Source organism: Coniophora puteana, assembly GCF_000271625.1.
Source record: "Coniophora puteana RWD-64-598 SS2 unplaced genomic scaffold CONPUscaffold_4, whole genome shotgun sequence".
Classification (NCBI taxonomy): Eukaryota; Fungi; Basidiomycota; class Agaricomycetes; order Boletales; family Coniophoraceae; genus Coniophora; species Coniophora puteana.
The window spans coordinates 2,400,639-2,414,635 of record NW_006913056.1 but is presented as its reverse complement, the minus strand read 5'-3'; the positions used below and the strand labels follow the sequence as shown (position 1 = coordinate 2,414,635).

At 53.3% G+C, this 13,997-nt stretch overlaps 5 protein-coding genes across 5 annotated transcripts in view; 2 read left to right on the top strand and 3 right to left on the bottom strand.

The window, feature by feature from the left end:
- Nucleotides 1–3,063, bottom strand: part of CONPUDRAFT_164310 (uncharacterized protein) — a 5,765-nt gene extending 2,702 nt beyond the window's left edge. The window contains exons 1-9 of the mRNA XM_007768942.1: nucleotides 2,975–3,063; nucleotides 2,096–2,852; nucleotides 1,874–2,016; nucleotides 1,798–1,812; nucleotides 1,556–1,717; nucleotides 1,258–1,488; nucleotides 868–1,203; nucleotides 555–797; nucleotides 71–487 (exon numbers count right to left, since the gene is read on the bottom strand). Of these exons, the coding sequence (XP_007767132.1) occupies nucleotides 71–487; nucleotides 555–797; nucleotides 868–1,203; nucleotides 1,258–1,488; nucleotides 1,556–1,717; nucleotides 1,798–1,812; nucleotides 1,874–2,016; nucleotides 2,096–2,852; nucleotides 2,975–3,001 (2,331 nt within the window). The 5' untranslated portion in view covers nucleotides 3,002–3,063. The remainder of the gene's footprint in view (nucleotides 1–70; nucleotides 488–554; nucleotides 798–867; nucleotides 1,204–1,257; nucleotides 1,489–1,555; nucleotides 1,718–1,797; nucleotides 1,813–1,873; nucleotides 2,017–2,095; nucleotides 2,853–2,974) is intronic.
- Nucleotides 3,064–3,070: 7 nt separating this feature from the next.
- Nucleotides 3,071–3,529, top strand: CONPUDRAFT_53098 (ribosomal protein S12 S23; the record flags this gene model as incomplete). The annotated part of the gene is made up of 2 exons (XM_007768201.1): nucleotides 3,071–3,235; nucleotides 3,302–3,529. Coding segments are annotated over 2 exons (393 nt in total), but the record flags the coding sequence as incomplete, so codon positions are not given.
- Nucleotides 3,530–3,886: 357 nt separating this feature from the next.
- On the bottom strand, nucleotides 3,887–5,406 carry CONPUDRAFT_89254 (phosphatidate cytidylyltransferase; the record flags this gene model as incomplete). Its single annotated transcript, XM_007768941.1, has 5 exons — nucleotides 3,887–4,058; nucleotides 4,115–4,305; nucleotides 4,374–4,907; nucleotides 4,971–5,200; nucleotides 5,274–5,406. 5 exons carry the CDS (start codon nucleotides 5,404–5,406, stop codon nucleotides 3,887–3,889), a joined length of 1,260 nt encoding a protein of 419 aa, XP_007767131.1.
- A 1,809-nt stretch (nucleotides 5,407–7,215) lies between these two features.
- Nucleotides 7,216–10,080, top strand: CONPUDRAFT_121867 (uncharacterized protein). Its single transcript, XM_007768940.1, has 5 exons — nucleotides 7,216–7,934; nucleotides 7,992–8,147; nucleotides 8,199–9,012; nucleotides 9,068–9,222; nucleotides 9,280–10,080. The coding sequence occupies exons 1-5, from the start codon at nucleotides 7,326–7,328 to the stop codon at nucleotides 10,012–10,014; spliced, it is 2,469 nt and encodes an 822-aa protein (XP_007767130.1). The 5' UTR covers nucleotides 7,216–7,325; the 3' UTR covers nucleotides 10,015–10,080.
- A 3,411-nt stretch (nucleotides 10,081–13,491) lies between these two features.
- The window catches only part of CONPUDRAFT_52328 (uncharacterized protein), a gene marked incomplete at both ends in the record, with an annotated part of 3,803 nt that continues 3,297 nt past the window's right edge, over nucleotides 13,492–13,997 (bottom strand). The window contains one exon of the mRNA XM_007768142.1: nucleotides 13,492–13,532. Coding sequence (XP_007766332.1) covers nucleotides 13,492–13,532 — 41 coding nt within the window. The remainder of the gene's footprint in view (nucleotides 13,533–13,997) is intronic.

The following is a 13,997-nucleotide window of genomic DNA, read 5'->3' as shown; positions in this document are numbered from 1 at the left end:
GTGCGTCTTGCACCACGCGGCCGTAATCCTCGGATCCAAATAATTAATCTTACTCAGTCCCCAGCGCAACCTCCTTGCCCGCCTCGCGGTCGTCCATCTGCAGCTTAAACGTCTTGATCTTCTCTCCCAGCTTCTGCACCGCCTCCTCGAGCTTCTCGGGGGGCCGATCGCGCTTCAAGCTCGCCTTCTTCGTCCCTCGCTCCTTGGCGAGCCGCTTGAACTCGTCCTTGATGCTGTCGACGCGCTCCTTGAGCACGCTGTCCTTCTGCGCTGTGGAGCCCTCCTCAACGAGCTTCTCGTTCTCCTTCGCGAATTTCTTCTCGGCCTTTTCGATCTCTTTCGCCTTGAGTGAGTCCTCGTGCTGCGCGACAAAGTCGTCGTCGATGTCCGACTCGTCCTCCGCGAACCCCTTCTTCTTCTTGTACTTGGGGTCCATTGCGAAGAGCACGTGCCGCAGCTTCATCCAGTCGTACTTGAACCCGCGTAGCTACACGTACGTCCCCATCGGTTAGCCCCTCCACACGATTGCACAGTAAAGAGAAAGGACGACGCACCCGCTCGCGCATCTTCTCCATCGACTGCTCGTGCGTCTTGGGCGCACTCCGCTGATGGTTACACAAGATAGCGACCATCCGATTCGCGTGGTTGTACGCGTTCAACTTCTCCTGCACCGTTGCCATCTCCGGCGTGCCCTCGTCCAGCTGCTGCTGGAACGTGATCGAGGCGTTGTACGTACGGAACACCTTCGCCGTCAGACCCTTCATGTACGACGCCAGATGCTTGTTCAGCAAGCTTGTCTGTATCAAGGTCCCACCATCATCAACGCCAAATCCCCATACGACATAGAAGACGATGAAAAGAACGCACATTAACCCGATCAAACAGATTGTCGCTGTCGTCCTTGTTATCCTTGAACAGCCTGATATTCTTGAACACCTGCTGGTCGACAGTGACGCGGTTGTAGTACCGGATCGAATCTTTACCCAAAAAGTCGAAGATGATGAAGTTGGGCGCCTCGAGCGTGACGTGCTCGCACCGCAGCGAGCAACAGCCGACCGTGTCCGCCTCGTCCTCGCCCTTCTCGTTGCCCGCTCGGAGCGCGACCCGGTCGATGAAGTACATCGCCGTCGCGCGCTGCCGGTCCGCCATCACCTTACTCTTGAGGTCCGCGGTGTAATCCGACCGGATGCGATCGACGTGTTTCTGTGCGACGAGTTAGAAACCACGCGCAGCGCCGTGAGCATCACAGTAACTGACCTTGAGTTCCCGCGCCTTCTCGAACTTGGCCATGTCGCTCTGGCCCTTGAGCAACGAGCCCGCGGCGAGGAACACATACTTATAGTTCCCATTCACGTTCTCGACCCAGTTTGCGAGCCACGTCACCGTCTTATCGTGCACGACCTGTTTCCACTGCCCGGGCATGTTCGGCACGGGTGTAGGCACCCCCGCGCCAATGTTGATCGTGATGTCCTCTGGACGCACGCGGAGCTACCGGCGCAATCCAGATATCCCGGTCAGCTTTCGACCCGTAATCAAGCGTCGCTCGAATGCTCACCTTCAAAGCGCCCTTCTTCGGATGGTCCCCGCGCCCCCGGAACAAGCCTGGCGGCTCAACGCGGAAGTTGCCCACCTTCTCCTTGCGCCCGTCGAGCACGCACGACGTGTACTTCTCCTCCAGTGCGTCCTTCTGCTTCTTGATCTCCTTCTTCGCGCCGTGCTGAGCGACTTTTTCTTGGCCTTCTCAGACTCGAAATACTCGAACATCGGCCTAAAGTCGCAGTCCTCAAACTTGGTGACCCTGACGCCGTTGCGCTGTACGAGAGGAAGGTCGGGTGAGCATGGGTGGGGGGTAAGATGCAGGAGTGGTACTAACAGGAGGGTAGTCCGCAAGGACCTTGAGGAAGTCGGTGAAGAAGTTCTTGTTGAACGTCGCGTCCTGCGCGTGGTCCGTCTCCAGCATTGCACCGTAGAAGCCAGCGACTTCCTCGGCTTCTGGCGTGAGGACGACTTCCTTGCCTAATATAACAGAGCGTAGCACACAACATACCATTAGCACAACCATAGTACAACAATGGGGTAAACAAGATGTACTGACCCTTGTACTTCATCTTCACATTCGACGGCAGCGACTCGTACGGCGGCGGGAATATAACACCATTGTGCTCGAGGGTTTGCCACTTCTCCTCGCCATCGCCGCTGTTGGCCTGCTGCGCCTCCCACCACTTGTACACCTCGTCGGCCTCGCCCTCCGCAAGCTCGTCCTTGGCAGTAGCCGACTTGCTGCGTCCCTTCTTGGGTTTCACGTCAGAGGGAGACTCGTCCTTGGCCTTCTTCGTCGCGCGCTTCTTCTTAACGGGCTTTTCATCCTCGTCGGCGTCGCTCTCAGCTTTGACCTTCTTCGACGCGCGCTTAGCGGGCGCCTTCTTCGGCGTAGTGGCAGCGAGGGGCGCGTCGTCGTCTGAGTCATCATCATCCGACTCCCGCTTGACCTTCTTGGACGGGGGCGCCTTCTTGCTAGACGCCGCCACCGGCTTGCGCTTGCGGTTTGGCGCTGGGGTGCTGTCGTCCTCGTCTTCGTCCTCGCTTTCGGGGTCGGACTTGGGCTCTGCCTTGACCTTGGCCTTGGCCTTGGCCTTTGCCGCTGCCCGTCCGTTCCCATTCACCGACTTGGCCGAGACAGTTGTTGCAGCTTTGGCGCCTGGCATGGGTACGGCGGCTGACTTGGTCTTCTTCGGTTTGGCAGGTGAAGTGGCGAGTGGCGTGTCGTCGTCGTCGCTCGACTCGTCCGAAGACGCGGCGGCGCGTTTCCGACGGCGCGGGGCGGGTCTAGATGCAGCACTGGTACTTTGAGACTACATAGAGTGGACGATAAATGTGTAGTCAGCCTTTGTGCTCGACAGAGGAGAGGACGGAGGAAGGAGAGAAAAGGGAGCCGAAAAAGGCATAGGGGCGCGGAAGACTACTCACGAGGGGCCTGGGGGACGTCCTCGGTCTCGCTCATCGCGTCGTCGTCGTCGGGTACGCGCCCGTTCCTGTGCTTGCCGTTCTGGGACGTCGAGATGGCTGCACTCTCGGCAACTTCTTCAAGACCTCGCCCACCGGAGGCTCCTCGCACGCTAAGGGCATTGTGCTCGAAAAGGTCGGCGTTGAGGCCAAGCAGCCCAACTCGGCTATCCGCAAGTGTGTCCGTGTTCAGCTCATCAAGAACGGCAAGAAGGTCACCGCTTTCGTGCCTGTGCGTATCATCGCTCGCTGTACCCCGAGATACAATGGAGCTAATGTGTTGTGTTTTGTTTTATAGAACGATGGTTGCCTGAACTTCGTCGATGAGAACGACGAAGTCCTCATCTCCGGCTTCGGTCGCCGTGGTAAGGCCAAGGGTGATATTCCAGGTGTGCGGTTCAAGGTCGTGAAGGTGTCGGGTGTTGGTCTCCTCGCTCTGTGGAAAGAGAAGAAGGTTCGTTCCCCCCGTTCCCTTCTTCCAGTTGCCCTGACTAACTCAGGATTGCAGGAGAAGCCCCGGTCATAAAAGGCCTACGCCCCTTGTCTCCCTACTATCTCATATGCGCCCGCCATTGCGTATGATCATGTCACTATTGTACTGCATGCAACCATCATGTGTTTTCACAATACAAAAGATTGAAAACATCGCATCCCACTCCTTGCATCACTTTCCACTATTTGGTTTGAGGTTCGTCAAAACTCGATGACGCGTCAATGTTGAAAGAAAAATCCATTCCGGTTTACTACGGCTTCGTCCGCTGCAAGCGCGAGTTGCTAATGCGATTATACTGAGTATATGTACCAGGAGGAACTACCGATCGAGAAAGTCTGCGACAAGAAGAGAAACATGCGTGCATATGCGTAATCTCAAAACTCGACAATTTCAAAGTGTGATGCCCCGTCCCTGGAGATAGCGTGCGAGGTCGTTGAAGAGTTCTACTTGCTCGTTGAGCGTGAGCCCGCTGACGACCTGCTGGAGGACGGAGCCCACAGTGATGTGGTGCTCCCGGATGAGGCTGCTGTAGTAAACATAGGTGAAGACGCCCATGAGGAACCTGCATACAGTCAATGAGCTGTCCAACGAAATGAATAAGGGGATGAAATGACGTACTGGCAGTCCATGCGGTCAGTCATGCCTCCGTGTCCAGGGATGCTGTGCCCGAAGTCCTTGATGTTGAACGCGCGCTTGAAGCCCGAGGCGAAAAAGCCGCCAAAGGGCGCGACGAGCGAGGCGAAAATGGCGAACACGATGAGGTGGAGCTGGTACGGCACGTAGGGGATATGGGTGATCGAGCGGCCGAGCTGCATACACAGAAAATGTTCGTCAGATATTATTTTGGAATGAGCTCATAATTATGTATGCGACTTACCACCTGCGAGAGGAAAACGCGGAGGGGCGCCCAGATCTCCCACTCTTGCCAGACGAACACCGGGTTGGGCACGCACTTGACCGCGCTCCACGCGGAGACGCCGAGATCGTGGACGGGGCAGATCATGTAGTCGAACCGCATGAAGTACGTGCCCCACGCGAGGCTGAAGAGCAGCGTGCTCCAGAACGCGCCCACGAAGCCCTCGACGGTCTTCTTGGGCGAGAGCTTGATAAGCGGCGTGCGGCCGATGGTCATGCCCCACACGTACGCGAACACGTCGTTGCAGATGACGAGCGAGGCGGGGACGAAGAACCAGATGAGCCCTTCAAGGATGTTGTTCACGATGAAGTGCGAGGAGACGACGATGAGCAGGAGGGACATGTGCACCCAGCAGAAGAGGCCGAACTGCTGCTTGAGGTAGCCGCGCTTGAGCGACATGACGAAGCCCATGAAGCCGATTGTGTAGAGCGTGAAGCTGATGATGCGGTGGTTCATCGCGAAGGGGAGGAGCTGGCCGTCGACGAACACGACGTGCTGCAGAAGATAGTTTGTCAGCCTTTGATCGGAGATGTGATATAGAATGAATTGAAAAATCACCTTGAAGTAATAGATGATGCTCTCGCCGTACAGGAAATAATTCGCGACAGCCCAGAAATACCAGTTGAGCGTCTTGCTCCAAGGATCCCGCTTCGCCTTGGTCTCGACGATCTCGGTCGAGTCCGGCGCAACCCGCTTGAGCGAGAACAGCGCAGTCACCTCGCGGTACACGAGCGTCTGGCAAAGCATGACGAGGATGATCATATAAACGTGGCCCATAAGCATGAGGGCTGTGATGCACGAAAAATAGACCATATTCAGCAACCAAACTCAAGGGCACCCTATAAACGGAGAAATGCTCACTTATGAAACCACCGATCATAATGAACGTCCAGAGCGTCCGCGTCAGGATGTTCTGTCGCTTCTTCGTCTGCTCCGCTGACTTTTCGACGGGCGGGAGCTGCTGGGATTTTTCCGAATTTGCTTGTGCTGGCATCTCCTTCTCTTTCCGCGGGACGACCTCCGCGGCTGGGGGTACTATCGAAAATTAACGCAATGTTCGCAGTAGACAAAGTTCTCTGCCTACCTTCTGCCGCCTTCTTCTCATCCTTCGTTGGTGTACTTCCATTCACCTTCGGCGTCAACTGTGTGGGCACTGGAGTTGGGGCTGATGGGGGCACCGCAATAGGTGCAGCCGTCTTGACAGGCTCGACCACCTTGACCTCGACATCCTCTGCCCCGGAAGTAACACCCGACGTCGTAAGCTCAATGTCCGCGTCCGACGCAGGCCCTTGCTCCCTCACAGCCCTCGTCTTACTCCCAGCCCCAGAGGGAATCCAAGACCCAGCGGCAGACCCAACAGCGGAGGCAGGCTCGGCCTCGGAGTCGACGCCCGTCGCAGGTGTCAGCGGGCGGGGCGAGTCCGTGCCACTAGCACCGCTGGCGAGGCCCTTGGACGACGTGCGCTCGGCCTTGCGTCGCTCCGTGCGTGCGTGCTTGGCGGCTTTTTTGAGCTGGGATTTAGACAGTTTTGCGGGGGCTGCGTCGCTACTGTTGCGACCAACAAAAAAGTTGATTAATTTGGATGTTTACAATGGGGTCAAGGGTATGGAAATGGACGTACACAGGTTCCTCAGAGAGTGTCGTGGCCTCCTCGAGCTGCTGCTCATCCTCGCTCTCGACATCGTCGACGGCGAGCGCAGCAAATTTAGAGACGGCGAACTTGCTCATGGTTCAGAACGTTTAAACTTCAAGTTGCGTTTACTTGGCTCTTGTTTGCCGTGTTCCGTGTTCGTCAGCTGTTCGTTGAAAAGAAAGACCAGGGGACTAGGGAGAGCGGAGAGCACCTATTAGAAAAGGCGTCGTGAAGCGCGTGCGGAGGGTGCGCAGCAAGAAATGAAGGACCGTGGCTGGCGAGTAGTGCTAAACAACGCTTATGGGGTCTGCAGAAAAGCCCGTGAACCCGTGAATGGGGGACGTGACGCGTGTGGCAGTGACGTGATCAGAATCACCGTCTCCCGGCGTCCCTGTCTCCGCCCTCCCGTCCGATGGCCCGTTTGTTGCCATTCATAAAAGTACTGCGGCGCACACCTCCCGCCTTTCAGGACACGCGTCGATTTGCCGTTGGACACGTTGGCACCTTTGAACGTTTGTCGCTTCATGCACAGATCTCCCGAACTTACCCAAGGCCGAGCCCGAAGAGCCAACAGCCTTTGAACCGTTCATGCATGGCAGCTGTTGACGCACATATATATACTGCTAGTGGGCACGGCATTTCATCCGCTTCCTATTTTACCCCCTTGGGCTCCCTGCAACAACATCGACTAGCTATGCAGAACAATCGTGGCACCTAGTCAAATAGGGGCCATTGTTCACGACACTCCGCACAGTGTTGTTGCCCACCCATCTTTGCGCGAAGTAATGCTGTCGACTCCCCTCCACCAGGACCTGCAATACTCGATGGAACGGCCCCTCGTGGCTTAATTAGCTTGGCGCAGCTTTAAGCCGCACGATAGGTCTCATGAAGCCATACAGGACAACGTAGAAATATGTAATATCCCGTTTGACAACAAAAACAGACAGGTGGCAATATGGAACAAAAAAGCAGGGGCGGGTTTGGACCTTGAGCTTGAGCTTGGACTATGAAACAATACATGTTAAGTTAGATATGTAATGACTAAATATTAATTCGTGTCCGCCCTAATATGGGCATCCATTGGAGCGAAAAAGCTCCGCGTAAAGGGAGCGCGTCTGCTTGCCACCGCGTGTTCACTAAGTTGGTTCCCTCCACCAGCACCCACAATGGCCGACAACTTGCTCAACTTAGCCAGCGCCAACAGCGAAACTCCTCGCAGTAATCCCGGGCTTCAAGAGGGCTACCATGCCGAGACAAGACGCCTCAAAGTCGCACAGGTCATGGCCAACTATTTGATGACTTGCTCTCCCGAAGCGTGGTTCGAGCAATACGCGCCCCATAGTCAGTGGAGCGACTCAGACCTAGACGATCTTCTTCAAACTCTAAAGCAAAAGAGCATCTGGAATTCAGAGGGTTGGACAGAAATTCTGGCAGCCATGCAAGACCGGCAAACCGAGAACAACACCTACTCTCCTATCTCGAAGATCGCCGCCGCCGTCGCCGAACAAGCCCAGAAGATGAAGGGAATCGCGCCCACCACGAAGATCCAGAACGCCCCGCACGACTGGAGCGTTCCCGAAGTCCCCTCACACAAATGGTTCCCCGACCTTCGCGGCTACCTCGCCAAGTCTCAAACGATTGACCCCCGCACCCGTGAATCCGATTCCACCAACCCGCAAACTTTTGCCAATGATTCTAGTGATATGTACCCGCTCGTGGAAGAGGAGCTTCAGGAACCCCAGCGCGTTGAACTCAGAAAGCCTCGGCCCAGCGCTCGACTCGACGGCAACTCGAAGGGGCCCAAGGAACAGGAGACGAAGATGAACCTCTCTGATGTCGTCGCCATTGGAGAGTTCAAACGCGAGAAGAAAACTGCTGATCAACGTGACGTGAGTACGTCTGCCAAATAATGTGTCGTCTCATTGACGCTATTCGTGTCACTCCAGAATGAACTCAAAATATCTGGCGGAGCTACAGAGCTCTTATATAACGATCCCTGTCGTCGTTTCGTCAACGGCTTTACCATTGAGAAAAGAAATATGCGCATGTGGAGGTTCGAACGTAGCCACGTGTGCTTTTCCCAGCCGTTTGATTTTCACAAGGTGAGTCGCAACGACCATCCAATCTAAATGCGATTGACTCATTACATTTAGGAAGCGAAGCTGTTCCTGCGGTATCTCCTCTATATTATATTTTCATCACCCAAAGACCTTGGCTTTGATCCCACCGTTCGTCGTTATTTCAAGCCCGTTACCGAAAACGCCGATCCCCCATCGTCCGAGACAGACGGTTGCCGATACGAAATCGCGTACCGGTATCAGATTGGCAACCGGTTTTTCCTTACGGAAGGGCCTCCCATCTCCGAAGAGGCTGCATACTGGGTCGCTTCTAGAGCCACGCGAGTCTGGCGCGTCAGGGAAATGATTTTCCAGGACCACAACAAGGAGCATGTCTACACGCTCGGCGAATGCAAAGTTCTCAAGGATGCCTACCTCTTTGAAGATGCGGTCCTCGAGAGCGTAATCAGGGGGCAAATTATGGAGTCACTCAGACATGTCGACGGGGTTGATCTTGAGGATGCGGCATGTCACTTCTTGGATTACGAGCTTGACGAAGTCGTCAAGTTGCCCGACGGAGACAAGGAGTGGAGGGAGGATGATCTGATCAGTGTCACTGACGCCAACAAGCGTGCCTACTATAATCCTGCTCCTAAACCATCTCAGCCTTCCCCCCTCCCGGAATCTCAGCGCACATCTACGTCTCAGAAAGACTCGAACCAACCTGGTGCTACCGACGCTTCACAACAACTCCCTGATGGACAGACTGGGCGCGCCAAGTCTTACTGGGACGACTTACGATATCATCGTCGGAAGCATGTTCGAACCGTCATTACGGAGGTGTGTCAAAACATGTACGAAGTGGATAATTGGGTTACGTTCTTGGAGTGCATGATTCACCTTATCAAAGGTGACCGTCTTATGCCAGCATGCTTATTGACATCTTTCTTACGAGTGTTCCCAAGGTTTAAACTATATGCGCCAGGCAGGGTGGGTGCATCGTGACATCAGTGGTGGAAACTGTCTCTGGCATCCGGGCAGCAAGCAAGGGAAACTTGCCGATCTGGAATACGCCCGCCCCTATAAACACAATTCCATGCTGATTCACGACCCGAAGACGGTGAGTGGCTCAATATCGGTTCACATTCTACCGGATCACGGCTCACCCGATGACTAGGGCACGCCTGCTTTCATGGCCGTGGAATATCAAGAACGACGATATCTGTTCCAACCACACCAGGATCCCTCACAATTCCAGCAAATGTTTGATGATGATGATTTTTTCCTGTCTAAACCGAGTCAACCTCCTATATGGAATCTGCCGTTCGCTTATCACTTTTACCATGACCTAGAATCGATCCTTTGGCTTTACGTTTGGATTGCTCATTTCCGTCCTCCATCTCCGTGTGTACCTCCCGCGGTATTCACACCACTCTCGAACACTCTCAGGACATTAGGAAACCTTTTCTTCGTCTGCGGAACCGACGGCAACAAAACGCGCTTGGGTGCTATCTTGACTGGCAAGGCCCCTCAAAATTGGTTCATTTCACGTGATCTGGGACAAATCTACGCGGGAGCTCATAGTGCCTTCATACTGAAAGGGTTTATGCTTCTTCGCCCTCTCGTATTTGCCTATGAAGAGCTTGAATCATCTTTGCCTGATGATACGCTTCCCTCCGGTAATCCCATTTGGAGGGACACGCACTTCGGCTCCGCATTATACGACACGTTCTGCAATGAAGTCATCGAAGTGTTGAACAGGGTGAGACCGCGTCCAGCAATCCATCCCATGATATCGATCAGCAGTAGATGGGAGAAAACGAGGCGGCCCCCCACCACTACCCAGGAGCCGGACAGCCCTACTGCGCATGCAAACGAGCTCGAGATGGCCGGGTTATCTACGAGCCAGTAGCTAGCATTTTAATATAAAATTATCCATTTAGACATGTCCCTTTACGAGTCTTTGGTCAAGTTACGCTCCTTTTTAGTATACGCGATACCCGTCTCGTGTATAATTCCACCAAGGAAGAAGTTATTCCCGTTGAATTCGCTCTTTCACCCAGTAAAGCTTACTTCCGTCTGGCACCTATCCTTATGTTTCAGGTGGGTCTTCTTGTCGGTATCGAGTCCTAGCTAGCCCAGAGAGACCAATAAGCGCTCAGCCAAATAGGGGTTACCACGTAATATATATATATATATATATATATATATATTTGCGCCGTGTACTGCCACTGCCTGCCTCCGCTTTCACCAGAATCTGCAATGGCCGACAAAGTTATCCCTCCCAGCCTGTCCAATTCAGCAAAAGGAACCAATGGGGCTCTTCCCAGTGACACTGTGCATCCACTTGGTCACAACCCCGAGTCAGGACGCCTCAGAGTTGCACAGAGGCGGCTACATCACGGCACGAGCAGAGGAAACTGTCTCTGGTATCCAGACACCAAACAGGTGAAAGTCACCGTAAAGCATAGTCGCCCTTATGAACATGACTGCAAGCACATTCATGGCACGATAACGGTGAGTACCCAGGCGTTAGTGTGCAATGTACGGGATTACGACTCACCTATTGGCTAGGGCACGCCTGCCTTCATGGCTGTGGAATACCAAGAACGACGATATATGTTCCAACCACGCCCGGATTCATCAAAACTCCAGAGAATGTTTGATGATGTTGATTTTTTCCTGTCTCAGCTGTCTCAACGGAGTCAAATGCCGTTCGCTTATCACTTCTACCATGACCTGGAATCGATCCTTTGGCTTTACGTCTGGATTATTCATTTCCGTCCTCCATCTCCTTGCGTACCTCCTGCGCTGGTCACATCGGTCTCGCGCACTCTCAGGACAGAAGGAAACCGTTTCTTTGTCTGCGGAACCAGTGGCAACCAAAAGCGCTCGGGTGCTATCTCCGATGGCTGGCTACTCTCCCGTGATGTGGGACGAATCTACGCAGGAGCTGATAGTGTCTTTACTATGCTTAAGGTGCTTTCATTTGTTGACCCTCTCGGATTAGCCTATACAACGCTTGAATCATCTCTGCCTGATGATACGCTCCCATCCGGCAATCTCATTTGGAAGGACACCCACTTCGGCTCCGCATTATACGACGAATTCTGTGATCATGTCACCGAGGTGCTGGAAAAAGTGAAGCAGCATCCAGATATCCATCGCATGGTATCAATCAGCAGTAGATGAGAGAAAACGGGGCGGCCCCTTACCATTACCCAGGAGCCGGACAGCTCCAGTGCACATGCAAACAAGAAGGTCAGGTTATCTACGGACCAGTAGTTAGCACTTTACTGTGGATTTATGCGTATGGTCCCTTTACGAGTCTTTGGTCAAGTTATCTCCTGTTTACACAATATCCGTCTCGTGTATAATTCCAATAACGAAGACACTGTTCCCGTTGAATCTCCCCCACCCAATAAAGCTTATTTCCGTCTGACACCTATCCTTATATCTCAGGTGGGTCTTGTTGGTATCTCCTAGCTAGCCCAGAAAGACCAATAAGCGCCCAGCCAAATAGGGGCTACCACGCAATATTTATATTTGCGCCGAGTACTACCACTGCCTGTCTCCGCTTTCACCGGAATCTGCAATGGCCGACAAAGTTGCTCCTCCCAGCCTGTCCAATTCAGCAAATGGAACCAATGGGGCTCTTCTCAGTGACACTGTGCATTCGCTTGGTCACAGCACCGAGTCAGGACGCCTCAGAGTTGCACAGTGGCGGCTACATCATGGCACGAGCAGAGGAAACTGTCTCTGGTATCCAGACACCAAACAGGTGAAAGTCACCGTAAAGCATAGTCGCCCTTATGAACATGACTGCAAGCACATTCATGGCACGGGGACGGTGAGTACCCAGGCGTTAGTGTCCAATGTACGGGAATATGGCTTACCAATTAATTGGCTAGAGCACACCTGCCTTCATGGCTGTGGAATATCAAAAGCGGCTCTACCTGTTCCCACCTCGGTCTAATTCCCGTTCCCTGATTCGAAAAAAAGTTCCCCAATTCACTTATCACTTCTACCACGATCTAGAATCTCTCTTTTGGCTTTACGTCTGGGTGGCACATTTCCGTCCCCCGTCCTGCTGCATACCTCGCGAGGAGATCACATCGATCTCGTTCGATCTGAGGGTGGCAGGAAACCTACTTTTCAACTGCGGAGTCAAAGGCAACGATGCCCGCTTATTTGCCTTGATCTTTGCCAACAGCTGTAACGATCGTTTACTCTCCAGTGCATTGCAGCAAGTCTATACCGATGCTCAATGCGTCGCCATACTTAACGGGTTCCTATCTCTTGGGTCTCTCGCATTAGCCTATCAAGCGCTTCAATCATCTCCGCCTGACAAAGTGCTCCCCTCGGGTACTTCCATCTGGAAGGACACACATTTCTCCTCCGTTCCATATGATGATTTCGCCCAATGGATTGGCGACATCGTGTCGGAGGTGAACCAACGTCCCGGCCTCTTTTCCATGACACCAATCAGCAGCAAATGGCAGAACACTAGCCGCTCCCGAACGGAGGACCCGGATAGCACTAGTGCGCAAGAACAAAACAAGAGGGTGAAGTTATCTACGTAATGTTCCGTTTTACTACGATAGTCCGCGTACTATCGCCTTTGTCATACATGGAACGTTGATAGTATGGCAGATATGCTCACTGTCTTCCGGTTTGTTCAGACTCTCGCATTGGCCCAAGAAGCGTCCGAGTATCGGGAGCGCACACAGTTTAGTTCCAAATTTACGAAGATTTCAGTATCCGAATCCATGACATACCCAAGACATAGCTAAAGAACTAAGTCTGCGTCCGGAAAACCTCGCTATCAAACCTATTAACCAGTCCTTCAAGGACGTACTGTAGCTAGCTCTTATGTTCCGTATCGATGCGAATGAGTACGTGAATGTGGCATCAAATTGCACCCTCTACTAGTCCCGGACATGCTCTATTCTACAAGCCTAGTTAACAACACCGCGTAACCACACCCATAAATTAGATACTAGTAGTAATAGTAGTCAAAGTTATGTACTGATTGACAATGATTCGTGTGTAGATAACAACGTGTTGCGTATCGTCTTCGTCGTCATAATGTGGATGACCAACCGCCCTATGTCATACTGTATGTGTGCATCTATAATCCAGACATGAGAGGCTCCGAGCAACGAACCCATCCTTGTATGCAGCAGATAAATCAACCCTAGCCTCGTCAGCAACTTCCATTAGCATCCGCCCCCTATACCACCAGCAAACATCCAACGCGTGACCGAGTTCCGTGGCATATTCGCCACCGGGCATACATAGTGGGTTTCGGACCCATAAAACCAGGAGTATTGCAGTGGGGGATGGTGGATGGGGGAGACAAGGGACCGAGAGATCGAGACAGACGAGCTCAGAACTTCCAGTCGTCGTCAGCCTCCATCGCCCATGGGACTGAGTGCAGAACATATTGTCAGCTATCATGCCTTCCATAAAAGGAAATCGCGAAAACGGAAAACAGAAAACAGAAAGAAAAAAAAAGAAAAAAGGGGGGAAGGCAAGAAACAAAGACTCACACTTCGTCAGCAGCGTCTTCGAGAAGATCTTCTCAATCGGCACCTCGTGCGTCTTGCACCACGCGGCCGTAATCCTCGGATCCAAATAATTAATCTTACTCGTCCCCAGCGCAACCTCCTTGCCCGCCTCGCGGTCGTCCATCTGCAGCTTAAACGTCTTGATCTTCTCTCCCAGCTTCTGCACCGCCTCCTCGAGCTTCTCGGGGGGTCGATCGCGCTTCAAGCTCGCCTTCTTCGTCCCTCGCTCCTTGGCGAGCCGCTTGAACTCGTCCTTGATGCTGTCGACGCGCTCCTTGAGCACGCTGTCCTTCTGCGCTGTGGAGCCCTCCTCAACGAGCTTCTC

What these genes read in the sequence shown, in the direction of transcription:
- CONPUDRAFT_121867 (XM_007768940.1), top strand. Translation starts at nt 7,326, where the DNA reads ATGGCCAACTATTTGATGACTTGCTCTCCCGAAGCGTGGTTCGAGCAA. An exon ending in AAACTGCTGATCAACGTGAC is followed by an intron (nt 7,935 to 7,991) that starts GTGAGTACGTCT and finishes GTGTCACTCCAG; the next exon opens with AATGAACTCAAAATATCTGG. An exon ending in AGCCGTTTGATTTTCACAAG is followed by an intron (nt 8,148 to 8,198) that starts GTGAGTCGCAAC and finishes CATTACATTTAG; the next exon opens with GAAGCGAAGCTGTTCCTGCG.